This window comes from Embiotoca jacksoni, unplaced genomic scaffold, assembly GCF_022577435.1.
Source record: "Embiotoca jacksoni isolate LCO1_2020_lvr unplaced genomic scaffold, fEmbJac1.0.p SCAF_5, whole genome shotgun sequence".
Taxonomy (NCBI): domain Eukaryota; kingdom Metazoa; phylum Chordata; class Actinopteri; family Embiotocidae; genus Embiotoca; species Embiotoca jacksoni.
Genome location: NW_027185403.1, coordinates 15,092,497 through 15,106,574, shown reverse-complemented (window position 1 = coordinate 15,106,574; position 14,078 = coordinate 15,092,497). Strand labels below are relative to the sequence as shown.

The window sequence follows — 14,078 nt, the reverse complement described above, 5'->3', positions numbered from 1 at the left end:
TTTTGGTCCATTCGTCAATATTTTGCAACATGCATGGTTCCAAATTCTCTAACAACGCTTGCTGAACCTCCAACCTTTACTGAGATTCAGGTCAGGGAGGATTTAAATGAAGAGTCCAGTGTTGAAGAAGACGCGAAAGACTTCAGACAACCAGACTCTGCTGTTGTTCCAGCTTCACCAACACCCCCTGCTGAACCTCCGTCCATGACATTCAGGCCAGGGCAGATTTCAATTATAACTTTAACCCCAGGAAACTTGGAAATTGTGACAATCCTGCAAATAAGATTTAATTAAAAAAATAAAAATAAAATAAAAATAAATAATTTTATAATAATGAAGACATTTTCAATTGGAGAAGTACAAAGTGATTTACTTAAATTCCAGGGTTTTATATTTGTGTGGCATGGGAGTTTAGGCAGTGTAGTAAATGTGACCATGTCTTAAAAGCACCACAAGAGGGCAGCAGTGGCATATGTATTTTCGTGCTTTTCTGCACTGTAAAAGACGTCATGGTGGTATGATTTTAGCCAGAGGTGGGCAGTGAAAGACTGTGTCTACAGCTGCAGCTGCTTTACACCAGGCGAGAGGAAACAGAGGAGAAAAGAGACAAAGATTTCCATCCTCTTCCTGGCAAAGGCAGCCATCCAAAGTGTCCACTTAGCCCTATTTAAGGCTTTGATTCAGATAAAGTTCAGTAATAACATCCATTTGAATGATGCTTGTATGAAATAAAGGATGAATAAGAAGGAGGAAGACAAATGTCCTGCCAGATGATTTTAAAACTGACAGTAATATCTGATTCGGTCTGTACATGTGGTGCTGCATGACTGTAACCACAGTTTTGGAAGAGAATAGTGTGTCTGATTACATTTCTCGAATTACAGTAATAAGATATTCCCTATAAAGTATATATCTTTTAGTAGTGGCACAGATGAAAACACCAGTGAGAGTTCAAGCAAAGGCAGACATGGCAACTGCAAAAGATTAGTTTGTTCTAACACAACGAGCCAAAGGAAGGAATGTCTGCATACATGATCTGCATGCTGAATAATGTTTCAAAGCTTCTTCCCCTCACAGGCGTGAGAATAGCACACATTCAAAACAAGTCCAGCAGTGCCAAAACAAGCACTGAATTGTTCTTCCTTTTTAAGTATTGCCAGGGTTACTGTCAAATGATCTTTAGGGACTTTTACTTAATTTTACACTATATACTCCATCATTTAAAACTTGGATTTGATGACGGAAGCTCATTAACATCAACAGCGGACGAACACAACATTGAACAATGTTATGTCACCCCAAAAAAATCCACCAACCCAAGTAATAACGTAATAAAAAAAACATGTAAAACCCAAAGTGCACAAAATGTAAAACTTGAATTGTGTAATTTCTGTGGCATAGGAGAGAGCGAAGGTAAAAACACCAAGAAAACAACTTAAAAAGTGGTCTGTCAAGCCCTGACAATGATTAATTCATTCTTGCTCATAATATGCAAGTGACTTTATGTCTTTTACACAATACCCCAAAGGGATTGTCACTGTTGTTTTGTTTTATATAACATGATCAAATTGAGAGAAAACGGCTTAAAAAAAATAGAACTACTTGGAAACCCGTGGAGTTACAGTATAAACGAATGCGGACCTATAACTAGTCTCAAGAGCGTTAGCAAGAAATATCAATAGTTATTTCAGCTATACAGGGAATTAATGCCACTCAACTGTGACACAAAACAAATCTTTACTCTCCTCAGTAAACATATGCAAGTCAGTCTATAAAGCTTTTTATGACTTCATCTGTACAAATGAAACCAGGAAGAACAAAGGCTAGAAACCATTTCGGCATCACTATTGTTTATATCTGTGTCTAATTTATTTGTATTCATCGAGAAACCCAAGAGGACTCCTGGACCCAAAACTGAAGACATTGCTGGAGTAGTGTTGAGTTGAACTCAATGTGTTGAAAGTTGAAATTTCAAACGAACTCATGTCATTGAGACCTTTTGGACTACATGCTAATGTACTATAAACTAACTAACTTTTTTAAAAACTGCTGCAACATAAAAGAAAACATAAACATATACAAAAGTATTGATGAAAGGAAAAGCCTAATACAGCGAGTTAGTTAGCTAGTTTTATGAAGCTAACAGACAGACTAAAAGTTGGTTTGGGAGGTGAAAGAAACTTACACATACATACATACAAACATTGTTGTGCACATGATACACGCTGGACCACACCTGTTGATGTGAGTGACTCACTTTGCGGGACATACAGGTTATACAGAAGCCAACAAAAACAATTAGAAAGGTTCATCTTCAAATGGTTCACAGGAGAGAATCGTACCTTTTGGACCTCTATCTTTTTATTTGTGGAGAAGTAACTTGAAGAATATTTTTGTGGTATTTCTGCATTTGCAAAACCCTGCAAACATGTCAGAGAGTCATGACTTTCAGGATAATTGGTTTGTTTCTCCAGTGTGAAAAGTGTTGTACAAGTTTTTCTGAACAATACTCCTGTTGTGTGGTGGTGTTAGAACGGACCTAAACGCAGCACACGCAGCATATGACTTGAATAAACGATAGGTTTAGAAGAACAGAAGAACAGTCCAGGATATAGTACGTGAACTCTGAGACAAGTCCGGGGTGGCCGTCTTATTATTGACACGGCCTTATTGGGAACATAGCTGATTTGTCACGGTCTAACTTCAGCAGCAGGATTTAAGGAACATGCATGCTTTTCTGTGCAGTTAAGGACACACACACACACACACACATCACAACATTTCCACCCTGCCCTCATGTCCTTCTCCATCTTTCACCTCTGCAAGATCATAACTCTCTCCTCTTCTCCTTCACTGTTCACATCCACCGCAACCAACACACACGTAAGGGCACACATAAACACACTAAAAACACACACGCACACACATGACCTTATCATTTGTCCCATCAAGAGTTGGAGAGTGTGTGCTCTCTATAATATTAAGGAAGGCTATGAGTGAGTAGTCCAGCTCAGATGATCTCACAGCAATATGAATTGTCTGTACCAAAAGTGCCTTTCTGTAACCTCAATAAGGTCGAGGTGAATAACTACAGCAGCTTGTGATGACAGTTTTTCTGGCAGGATTTCACTGATTTCACTGCCTATTTCATTAGAGGAGGTTTATGTTGACAGGGGCTGTCTCCTCTCACTGGACTAGATATGAAGTTGAAAATGTCTGAGATGGTTTATTGTTGATAAAAGGTTATTCAAGTTTCGTGCATTTGAAGTGGTTCGAATACAGTCTTCTTTGAACATCAACTACGGCATGAAGTTTTCAGTCCTGTTTCTTTCATTTACAATTTGGTTTTTAACATATATTACATTTAAGTCTTTGAACTGAACTTATAAAAAAGTACACTTGAAGAACAAGGGGGCTGAGTTGGTCCATTTACTTAAAAACAAAAAGTTAAATAAATGGCTTAGTAATTAAGCTGTGAATAGCAAATGAATCAGTGTGTGTCCATCCACTTGATTAAGAGAGAGCTTCTGACAAGTCTGATGGAATGCACTGTCCATGCTACAATTATTTGCTTTTGGCCTGAGGCGAGTTTAAAATACAAATTCATAGCTTTCCTTTCACATGCTGCGCTGCTCTATTGGGATTGTGGCTTACTGCTGGATACTTCCTTGCCGCTGGACACTAACCATGAGCCATTCAGACCACACACGTAAACACACGTCCAGCAGGAAACACTTGATCGCCACCTCTGCACACCAGCCGACACGCTGCGTCCATATCTGTAGCACCATATTAGGCATCCAACTGACAAGCATCTTTGTCTCACACAAGCATGTCAGGGAATGCTCGGGGGAGATTACTGTGGTGTCAAAGGCATAAAGAACAATCACAGAGAGTCTAGAAGTGATGACGCCTGACAAGTCTGGCTTGGACAGGTCACCATAGGAATTTCGACTCCTTTTAGGATCCAACAAAAATGTGACAGTGACACTCCATATACTTGTGTTTCTTCAGAATGTCTTAAAATCTTTGAGTTCTCCAATTACTTAAAGGTCCGAAATGTTATACTTTTCCAGTGTTTTATGTACAGTCTACATATCTTCTGAAGTTTCAAGTGGCAAAAAACATCTCAATATAGATTTACATCTCCTATCTTAAGCTTCTTTCTGGAGCTCTACCAAGAATAGACTGTTTTGTGACTGTTTTTAAGTCGCTTTGATATCAATGACCCCGACTCTTCTCTGTGTGATGCATGCCCAGGCCAATTACAGGTTTTTCTTCATGTAGCTTTCTAGCTCCATTACAGTGTGTTTTTTCCACATAAAAGGTTGGACTGTGCTGAGGGTTGTGACATCACAAACTTACAGAAGTCCAAATGGACTTTACAAGTTGTGTGCTTTTCCGAGTGGACTTCTTTTCTTCACGTTTACAGTATTTATAGCTCCATTTTCTGATAGAAATAATCCATTTACACACATGTAACAGTGAATGCCTGGTTTTCATCAGACCATTCTCGTGTATTAGTCTCAGCTGCAGAGTAGTCTTATGAGCTGAGATAATAACGAGTTAACAATGGTTAATGTAAGCTTTCTATTTTACCAGTCCTGCTGATGACTGTGCTGTACAACAGTGAGGCTGCTGGTTGATGAATGCCTTCTTCAAAAGCCAATTCCTGCAGCACAGATCACACTTCACCATTCAACGCTACTACAAACCTCCAGAACTGTACTGCAGTATTACATAAGGCTCTGGTTTGACTTTGTAAAGCCTCCAGAAGTGACACTTTACAAAGCCCAATACAATTGCTTATCATTATTAATACAATACACTGGAGCTGGCTCTGAGTCAAATTGATTACCTGGAAGCAAATTATGACTGCTATTTTGTCAGATAATTGAGTCATTAGGAGAGAAAGAAACAGACAGAGCTCAGGGCCCATTTTAAATGGTGTTATTACGCTGCATCCCCTTTGGGCTGTGTCAATGTGCCAGCCACTATCAGCAGCAAGAAAACAATTAATAACACTTCAAATAAGAGGCTGACACTTGAAATTAAGTGGTACAACACTCCCTCCGGATTGCAAGCAGTTAACTTATATGACCACCCGTACGCTCAGTTAAGAAAACTTTCTTCACCTCCTGTAAACCACAGCCAGAATACATTTTTCATCACAGACAAACCACAAACATCTTTCTGAGGAGCTGCTCATACTGTACACGAGTACACATGGGCAGCGTCGGTGTTATCTCCCCACGGTCTTCATGAGGAAAAAAGCAGGAGCCACTTTATTATTATTTATAATTTACATATAATAAAGCCACACAAGGAAGTAAGAGAGACAAAGTAAAACAGGCATCCCGAGTCTCCATCTTCAAGGTTTGACTTTTGAAGAACATAAATGAAGTCAAATACTGTCATGAAAACTAAGTCCATGTTGGCTTTTTCAACATAGTTACCACACAACCATTGGATCCACTTTGAAAAAGGGTCTATTAATAAAGGTAAGATAGTCAAATGAAATTCACAGTTTAAAGTCATTTTCATAATCTAAAAAAAAGCAAACAAAGAAGCAAAGAAAACACAACAAAAAACAGATCAGTCATATCAAAAGTCATATCTGTGTTTATCAGACTATTAAATCCCTAAAATTTTAATGAGGGGTTCCGGTTCTGATGCCACTGATTAGAATCTCCTCAGGGAATGACAGGTGGAACTTGTCTTATCTAAACCTCTGACATTAAGGGTCTGGTGTCCTGTTTGCTATTTAAGTATGTGGTGTCATCATGCCAAGCTAGAAAGAGCTCTCTGAGGCCTTTAGAAAAAAGGTTGTGGATACATAAGAGTCTGGCAAGGTTTTTAAAAAGCTTGTCAGGGCAGGAAAACAGCAGGAACATTCAAGACTCTAAAAAGAAGACAAAACACCTGTTGTGGTTGTTCCAAATTATATTAATGTTGATCAGCATAATATAGAGATGTTTATAGAAGAAACCTCTCAAACATCTTGCAACTGAATGAATTTCTTTTTTTACTTTTTTTCACAGAAGCAGTTGGACAGCAACAGCAACAACAGATCAACAACAGTAAACACAGATGTCGGTCACTGAGCGAGTGACTGCAGATATAGTTGCCCCACTGGTCAGCAGAATGTTTCCTGTATCTGTTTCAAATTAAAAGCTCTCTAGTGTTTTACGTTCATGAACAAAAAAAAAAAGAAGGAGGAAACGTTTGTTTGTTCAAATATGTCTAAAAAGCCAACAATTTCCATGGGATATACTCACTTATTAATGAATAAGAACATACAAACTGCACTGATATTTTGGTTATGACAAAGTACCAAATGGGTTGGCAGAATAGTTTGATAAGTAAAATGTTTTATAGCATTTAATTTGGCCTTAAAAACAGAACGAAACAGATCTTTTGACGTCAAATTTGCTTTCATAACCTCGGGTCGGGTGAAGGGGAGAAAGTGATTTGGGATGCGTCTCTGCGTGCACGTACATACGCATGCTTTCAAATAAACACGGACACTACATGTGCCCACATTGCAAGCATGGCCCTTGGGAGCAAGGGGACTGCAGACATTGTGGTGCCTTGGTCACTGTTGCCACCAAAGTGCCGGGGGACAGGTCCATCTATCAGATATAATGTTTTCACATGCTCACACCATGCATGCATATCGGAGAAAATAGTCATCCTGTTCCAACACATTCTTTCAGGAAAGTTTTCCCTCTCTGGTGCTTTTTTCATTTTAGCTGTGTCTCAGACAACATGGTAGGGGGGTAGATCTGCAAAATTGCCTTATTGTCTCACTCTTAAGGATCTTACTCCTTGAAGCCATGATGATAGATATTACCATGCATGGTCTTATTTGAAGGCCTGAGCAGAATGTTGTCAAAACCAGTTGGGAAGGATTTCTTGAAGTTTCTTTTTCAGGACTGAAAATTGGCCATCGAGCTCCAGAGAGCACGTGGCTGATCTCACAAACCTATTTCTGCACACAAGCTCACAGGGAGGCTGAGGTGTAGCCCAGCTGCCACTGGATGAAAGGCGGGATACACTTGCAGGTTGCCAGTTCGGCCAAAACATGGCCCTCTTCGATCGTCTAATTGCTACGGCCTGCTTGAGACATATAGTTTCCATTCACAGTTTAAACAATGAGTGTTCCTGTTTTGTGAAAACTGGAACAGAGACTGCATGCTTCAAATTTTGTGTCAAACTCGGACCAAAGAAGGCGCGTCAAGTCAGAATGCACACAAGAGCCTGTTCATATCTGGGTGATGTGATCGCAAGTGAAGAGTCCAAGGTACAGGTGTGATCACACCCAAAACACAGAGAGGACACATTGAGATGCGATCTGCTCAAACCACATTCAGAGCCGCCTGTTTGCACAGTTCATTTATCCACCGCGGATGCAGAGCCCAACCTCTCAAACCTGCTGGAATAATCTGAGCCAGATTATCAGGTTGAGCCTGATGGTTCGGGTTGTGAAATCCAAACTCTAGTGTTCAGACATAGCATAAATATAGCATACATTTCTAATTGACAGTGCATCAAAAATGTGGTTGAAGTGGACAAGTTCTCATTTTGTTACTGTGCAGTGTCCATGCCGTGTTCCATCTGGGAGGAGGCTGAGACCTGTAGCCCTACAGATAAATGTAAAGCAAAGTTTTACTTGGCTTTGGCAGCAACACTTGGGTATTACTTTTCAAGTAAGATAGTTGTTTTAACATTTGCATGAGTCTTAGCAATCCTTACAGCTAGTCGCAAGTCTTAATGGTCTAAATTGAAATTGATCCTTTCATTAGCAAATGTGTGTAGAAACAAAACTGTAGATACATGTTTATGAGGATATTACTGAAGATGTTTGTAAATCATACAAAAAATAATATATCATACTGTATGTAGATCTTCTTAAATTGCCTCATTTCGTACCCTACTTTGTCTCATGAGGAAAAGGGAAAACAGCACACATGCTATTGTCTCATTAAAACTACTCATTTAAGTGTCCGACATGTCTGTTCACCCTGAAATATGAGAACTCATTACATAAAATATGTTCATGTTCATGCATCCCTAACCGTGAGGGCTACTCTAAAGGATTTTAATCTTCATTTTAAGAATGAACATATTTAATACTTGAAAGAAACATGAAAAATGCTTTCCACTCTGACTAAGTGCCAAATATCAGGACGCTTTTATGGCTCTATATATCTCCACTGCCACCCTGCCTTGGATTTAATCTATGATCATTTGGAGCTGTGGGGAGACATACAGTTTAAAAAAGAGAGTGGAACATTTTAATAGGATCCCCATCTCCTACATGTCCATCACGCCATCTGAATCACATGCTGATGGTTTCCCCTGCGTTAGAATTTACTACTTACTGTTGTGCACTTTAATGGTCATGAAGAAGAACACATTAATAAGAACATTATGTGCACCATGTACATAATTTATTTCAATACAAATGTTACATCACATACACTTATTTTTCTTAATAAATACCACAGGACACCACATCGTGTAACATACTGCAATACCATAATAAACAGTGACAAGAACTTGTGCGAAAAATAGCTTGCAAACATTTAGTAAACATTCAGTTGAGTGATACCTCCGTCACCCTGGTAACAAAAGAAAAAAGTTCACATATGATAGGTTTACTTTTCATATGACTGCTGAAGCAATATTTAAATTTAATCAAAAAATTCACATTTACACACGTCAGATTCTCTTATTTCAACTTTAACATCTGTGCTGAGATGCTGCTGTGATCATCCTTATTTTGAGTAGCAGACAGGAAAAAGAACTTCCACAAAAAATATTATGGTACAAGTGATTTGGCAAAATTATTTATTAGCCTTAAAAGTGTATTCAGTTGACAAAATGCCTGCGAATGTTGCATGAAAGTGCTACAGTGCTACGTTAAGCTAGTGAACGACTTAATCTGAATCAAGAGGGAGTTGTTCTTGTAGGGCAAAGACACTTTTATTCAACATAGGAATACTAGTGGATCAGTAAGGACAAGGATGATGTGTGCTATGTGCATGTGGCATTGTAACGTATCCTCTAAGACTTGTTTTAGCAGAGAAATTGGTGAGATAACTAAGTGTACATTGTGTGCATCAGTAGGCGCGTTTATGGTTCGAAACCATCCACTGTGCTTAGAATGTTGTAGTGTCGGCTAATTATTCAAGACTCGTTGCACAGAGCAGTGTTGTGTCCTCCAGCACTGGCGAGGTGAAGGCATGAATTACTTCCTTATAAATAAAGGCGTATTGATGAAACACTAACCGTTAATAACTCTGACAGCTGAGGTGCAAGGATGGGCCACTGCCAGGAGGGAGCAGTGTGGATATATAGTTCACAACCGACTCCACTTCAGCTAAAATAGATCACTTTGAAAAGAAAGGGAACAATATTCCACAAACACATCGATCACCACAAATATATAACAGACAGTCAAACAATCACTTGCACAGTGCTTTTAAAATGACATTATTTTTTTTAAACTTATTTTAAACCAGCAGAGATTTAGTGGCAATACATCAATTAATTATGAGTGGATAAATACAACATATCAAAAACTTGGTCTCGAATCATCATCTGTTTTGTGCTTTATACATGCTGTACAGTGAATATGTTGAAAAAAAAAAATGCTGAAAAACATTTGTTATGACCTTCAACCCCTGCATTTACTTTGCTGGAAATCCGTTATAAAGAAAAACAGGAAAAGATCAACACACTGGAAAGCTTGTTTTTCACATGGCAAACACTGACGTAGGATGACACTGTATTTACGTCTATTCCGAAAAAGGTCTGTGACAGCAGTGATGGCAAAACTGAGCGATACAGTACGTAGAGATTCCTCTGAGGGAACAAAGTTCACAGTTTGGACGGTGTCAGCTGACCTTGCTCCGTGCAGAGGCAACGCAACATGCACTAAAACACAGGTCACTCACACCGATTTAGACTGGCAGAGAAGACCCGGTCCCCCTCCCACCTTCAGGAGCTACATTTAGCATGCTGTCACTTTTGATCAGAACACACTAGAGACTGCCAAACTGACTGGGCAAAGGGGTGACATATGCAGCCACACCGCCTTTACTCATCTTCAGACTGATGATCTTACAAGATATACAGTGTAGGAAAAATGTATCAATTCTCCAATTTAAGTCCAGCATATAAAGAGCTTATCCTCCATTAATGCTTCAAAAAATGATATTCCCAAGAGCCTGAGATCTTAAGATGGCTGATAAGAAAGACGGTCTTATTTCAGGTTGGCCCGCATCATGACCTGCAAATTGGAAACTGTATACTTTACAATCTCCTAATCTATTTCGGTGTTGTTTTTAGGAGAGATTTATCGGATTCCCCAGCTGAACGGCAGAGATAATGTATTTATCCATGTTTATTTGGCTGTGCTCAGCTGGATTGAGGCGTTTCCTGGAGACTGCACATCAAGAGAAATCTCAAGAAAATGGAAAGAGCTGAAATAGCTGACAAATTACTGTTCTGTGTACTACTGAGTGTCTCATCCAAATGTTAGACTGCATGATTTCACAAAGACATCCGTGTACACTGAGGAGACTCTGGGAAATATCAGAGAGCAGTGACAAAGTTCCACTATTCAGAAGTACTGACAGTTTTCCGCTTCCTCATTTATTGGGCTGCGTGGTCACGATCACCACCATGTCTGGTGCCTGGAACTTTGTTATCACTTCTCTATTTTGATGGACTGTTTATTATTGTGTGTGGTTTGTACCCCTGTGCCATGACTAAGGAAACGGCTTCTCTGGTTTCAGTAAACATTGCGCATGCTGGAAAACAGCAACCACAAAATGTGATACGCAAACAGGGCTTATCCAACAAAGGGCATAACTGTTGCTGGAGCATTGAGTGGATAGAAACGGTTTTTTTTTCTTACACTTATGTAATGGCTATATAATGTACCAGATAATGGTTTATGTATCACATAAATGTGCTAATAAAGTGCATGAAGTGATGGGTTTGGACTGTGCAGTAGCAACATGCGCTGGAATTTACACATTTAACAGCTGTAGGCTTTAAAAGGTTAATATTTCAGATCAACCACATTATCCATAATGCCATGAGCATTGCTCTGAAATATATCTAATATCTTTAGGGCTGATAACAGAATCTGGCTTATACAATGTACACAAACTGGTAAGATTTATTATATGAATAACAGAGGACGGCACCCAGCCGTTTCTCAGCCTGCACCACTGAGATGTAGAGTACTGTGAACGTTCCTATCTCTGGTGCTACCTGCTTGACACAGAAACTGCAACAGCCTGTAAAACACTAGAGCAGGGAGCAGGGCCTTGCAGCATTGCTGAGGTTCTGCCACACCTCTTATTGGTCCAAAAAAAATGCAAAGTAAAAGATGACAGATTATAAATGTTGGTGGATTTGGAATGTATATATTAAAACAAAGCATCAAAAAGGTATATTGTTCAACCCCTCCATACAACTAATCCACTTTCTAATGAAATACTTGCTATCCGTGCCATTTTGGTGCGCTCAACTGGAATCGGCAACCTCCTACAACATGTACTTTGAAATTGAAAAGCATCTCTTTGATAATAAGAATTACAAGATCTTTAGCCAAGAACTCAGGGATAAATAAAAAAACAATAAACATGCCCATGTTTTCAGTTGAAGCCAAATAAATTGTTCTACTACAGTCCACAGACCATTTAGTAGAGTAAATAAACAGCTGATAAACTGCCCTGGTTTCACCCGTGTGGACAGTCAGTTAATGTGTATGAATGTCACTTTAAATACAAATATTGAAAAGATGTGATGAGGTAGATGTCAAGTCACTGTGATCAAAGTAACAAAAGAACAAGTGATCTACCAACAGTATTTGTTGATTGTGTTTTAGGAGGAACTTAAATATTTATTCTGTTGAGCATGGTTTAGACTGTTTCTTTAAAGTTAGGTCCAGAGAGTCTGTCAGTCAGCAGGACTGGTCTTACCTTCATCAGTAAATTGGAAAAAAGTTTATGATAGCAGTGTAAACATATCTGGATTCCCCTGTTGACTCGGAGTCTCAGAGCTCCGGGTTTACAGGGCAGTCGCAACAGTCGAAAGGCCTTTGCTGCAATTCCCGTTTGGGTCCCCCGTTCTGTCCACATCACTGCAGACCTCCACTGCCTTCCCCAGACACCCTTCGTTGGCGTCACTGTCTTCCGAGCTGCCCTTACTCCTCCCTTGCTGCTCGCTCTGCCAGCTGTGCCTGCTGTAGATGTATCCATTCACAGGTCCCGGATTACTGAGGCGGTTCCTCTTCATGCAGAGGATTTCCTTGAAAGCATACCTGAACTCAGGACTCCGGCAGTAAATGAGGGGGTTGAAGGCAGAATTTGCGTACCCTATCCAGTTGAGGATCCTGAAGGTGAGGTCGATGTCCTTCACCTTCCATATAGCCACCACCACATTGAGCAGAAAAAAAGGAAGCCAGCACAGAGTGAAGATCCCCATGATAATACCTAGTGTCTTTAGGGCTTTGTGTTCCCGCAGGCAAAACTTTACCCTTTTGTGGCCACGCCCGTTGTTGGGTTCTAGAGATTTTAAGGTGCTGTTGTCGCTGTTGTGAAAACGTCCAACGCTTTGGTCAATCTTCTTCAGCTGGCGCTTGGCCTCTTGGAAAACACGGCTGTAGACAAAAACCATGATCACCACAGGGATGTAGAAGGAAATGATAGAGGAGGTGATGGCGTAAGCCATGTTGGTGTAGAATTCACAACAGTTACTGTCCTCAATGCACTCCTTCGCTTCCTTACCATCTGATATCCACCACTTCATGTGTATTGGCAGGAAAGATATCAAGGCAGCAATCACCCATACCAGCACAACCACTATGCGAGCTTTGCACTTGGTCAGCATGGACTGGTAGCGGAAGGGAGAAGTGATGGCCAAATAACGGTCTATCGCGATGACACACAGGGTTTCGATGCTTGCAGTCACGCAGAGAACATCGGTCGCAGTCCAGAACTCACACCAGAAACTACCAAAGTGCCAGGTCTTAAAGATGATGTAACAGGCACCGAAAGGAACCACAATGAGACCCATGACCAGGTCAGCACAGGCCAGAGATATGATGAAACAGTTGGTGACATTTTGGAGACGCTGAAAGCGGGCGATCGCTGTTATGACCAGGATGTTGCCAAAGACAATGCACAAAACCAGTAGGGACATGATCATGCCCAGCAGGATCATTGTTGCCTCACTGTAACCCTCCTCATTCTTAGCTGGTTCTGATGACGCGTTGATCATCTCTGCACTCACATTGAGGTACACTGGGGGGGTTGTACTTCCCATCTGAAGGGACCATATGTGGACAACACACACACACACACATACACAAAGAAGTGAATATCACAACTTAAATGTAAAAACTGCCTGATGAGAACAGAAAAAAACAACCTGTGTCTATATATTAATTGTTCTTTGAAAGCATGCACTGAAAAAAAGGAAAAATTACAGCACCAACACCACAAAACAAATTCACTACATCCTGTTAAACTCCAGCAAGCAATACAAGCACGTTAAAAAAGCACACGAAAATAAAAGCACAAACCTCCACAGGTAGTTTCTGTGTTTCCTGCCTCCCATACAAAGTAAAAATGTCACTGTTCAAATAGTTCCTGCAAAGTGTCGAAGATCATATGTCCCTCGTTCTACTCAGTTTTTTTCTTAATCTCTGTGCGTCTCACTCGCTCGGTCCCTCCGTTGAGCAGTGTCTCTTCTAATGTGTTTCCCAGGCTATTTGTCTGAGCCCTTATAGCATGCAGTGATGACATCATGGTCAGTGTTCAGCCTATCAGACAGCCTGCTTGCGGAGGGTGCTGAGAGCTCTCAAGAGTTTGAACACACTGTCCCTTGCAGTCACTGCTGCAGGGCTGTATGAGACAAGCGCTGCAAACAAAAGCACATACATTCGATTTCAGTTTACACTTTTAAAAACTTCTGCTCAATCAGTTTTAGAATGCATGAACTGTGTCTGAAGTTAAGACAAAACATTCAGAGCAGAAGTGGAGTCCAAGTACTCA

The 14,078-nt window shown here is 40.2% G+C and overlaps 1 protein-coding gene across 1 annotated transcript; it reads right to left on the bottom strand.

The window, feature by feature from the left end:
* Positions 1-8,444: 8,444 nt before the first annotated feature.
* Positions 8,445-13,759, bottom strand: adrb2a (adrenoceptor beta 2, surface a). Its single transcript, XM_069171703.1, has 2 exons — positions 13,607-13,759; positions 8,445-13,347 (listed from the first exon to the last, which is right to left on the bottom strand). Exon 2 carries the CDS (start codon positions 13,345-13,347, stop codon positions 12,091-12,093), a length of 1,257 nt encoding a protein of 418 aa, XP_069027804.1. The 5' UTR covers positions 13,607-13,759; the 3' UTR covers positions 8,445-12,090.
* Between the last annotated feature and the right edge of the window lie 319 nt (positions 13,760-14,078).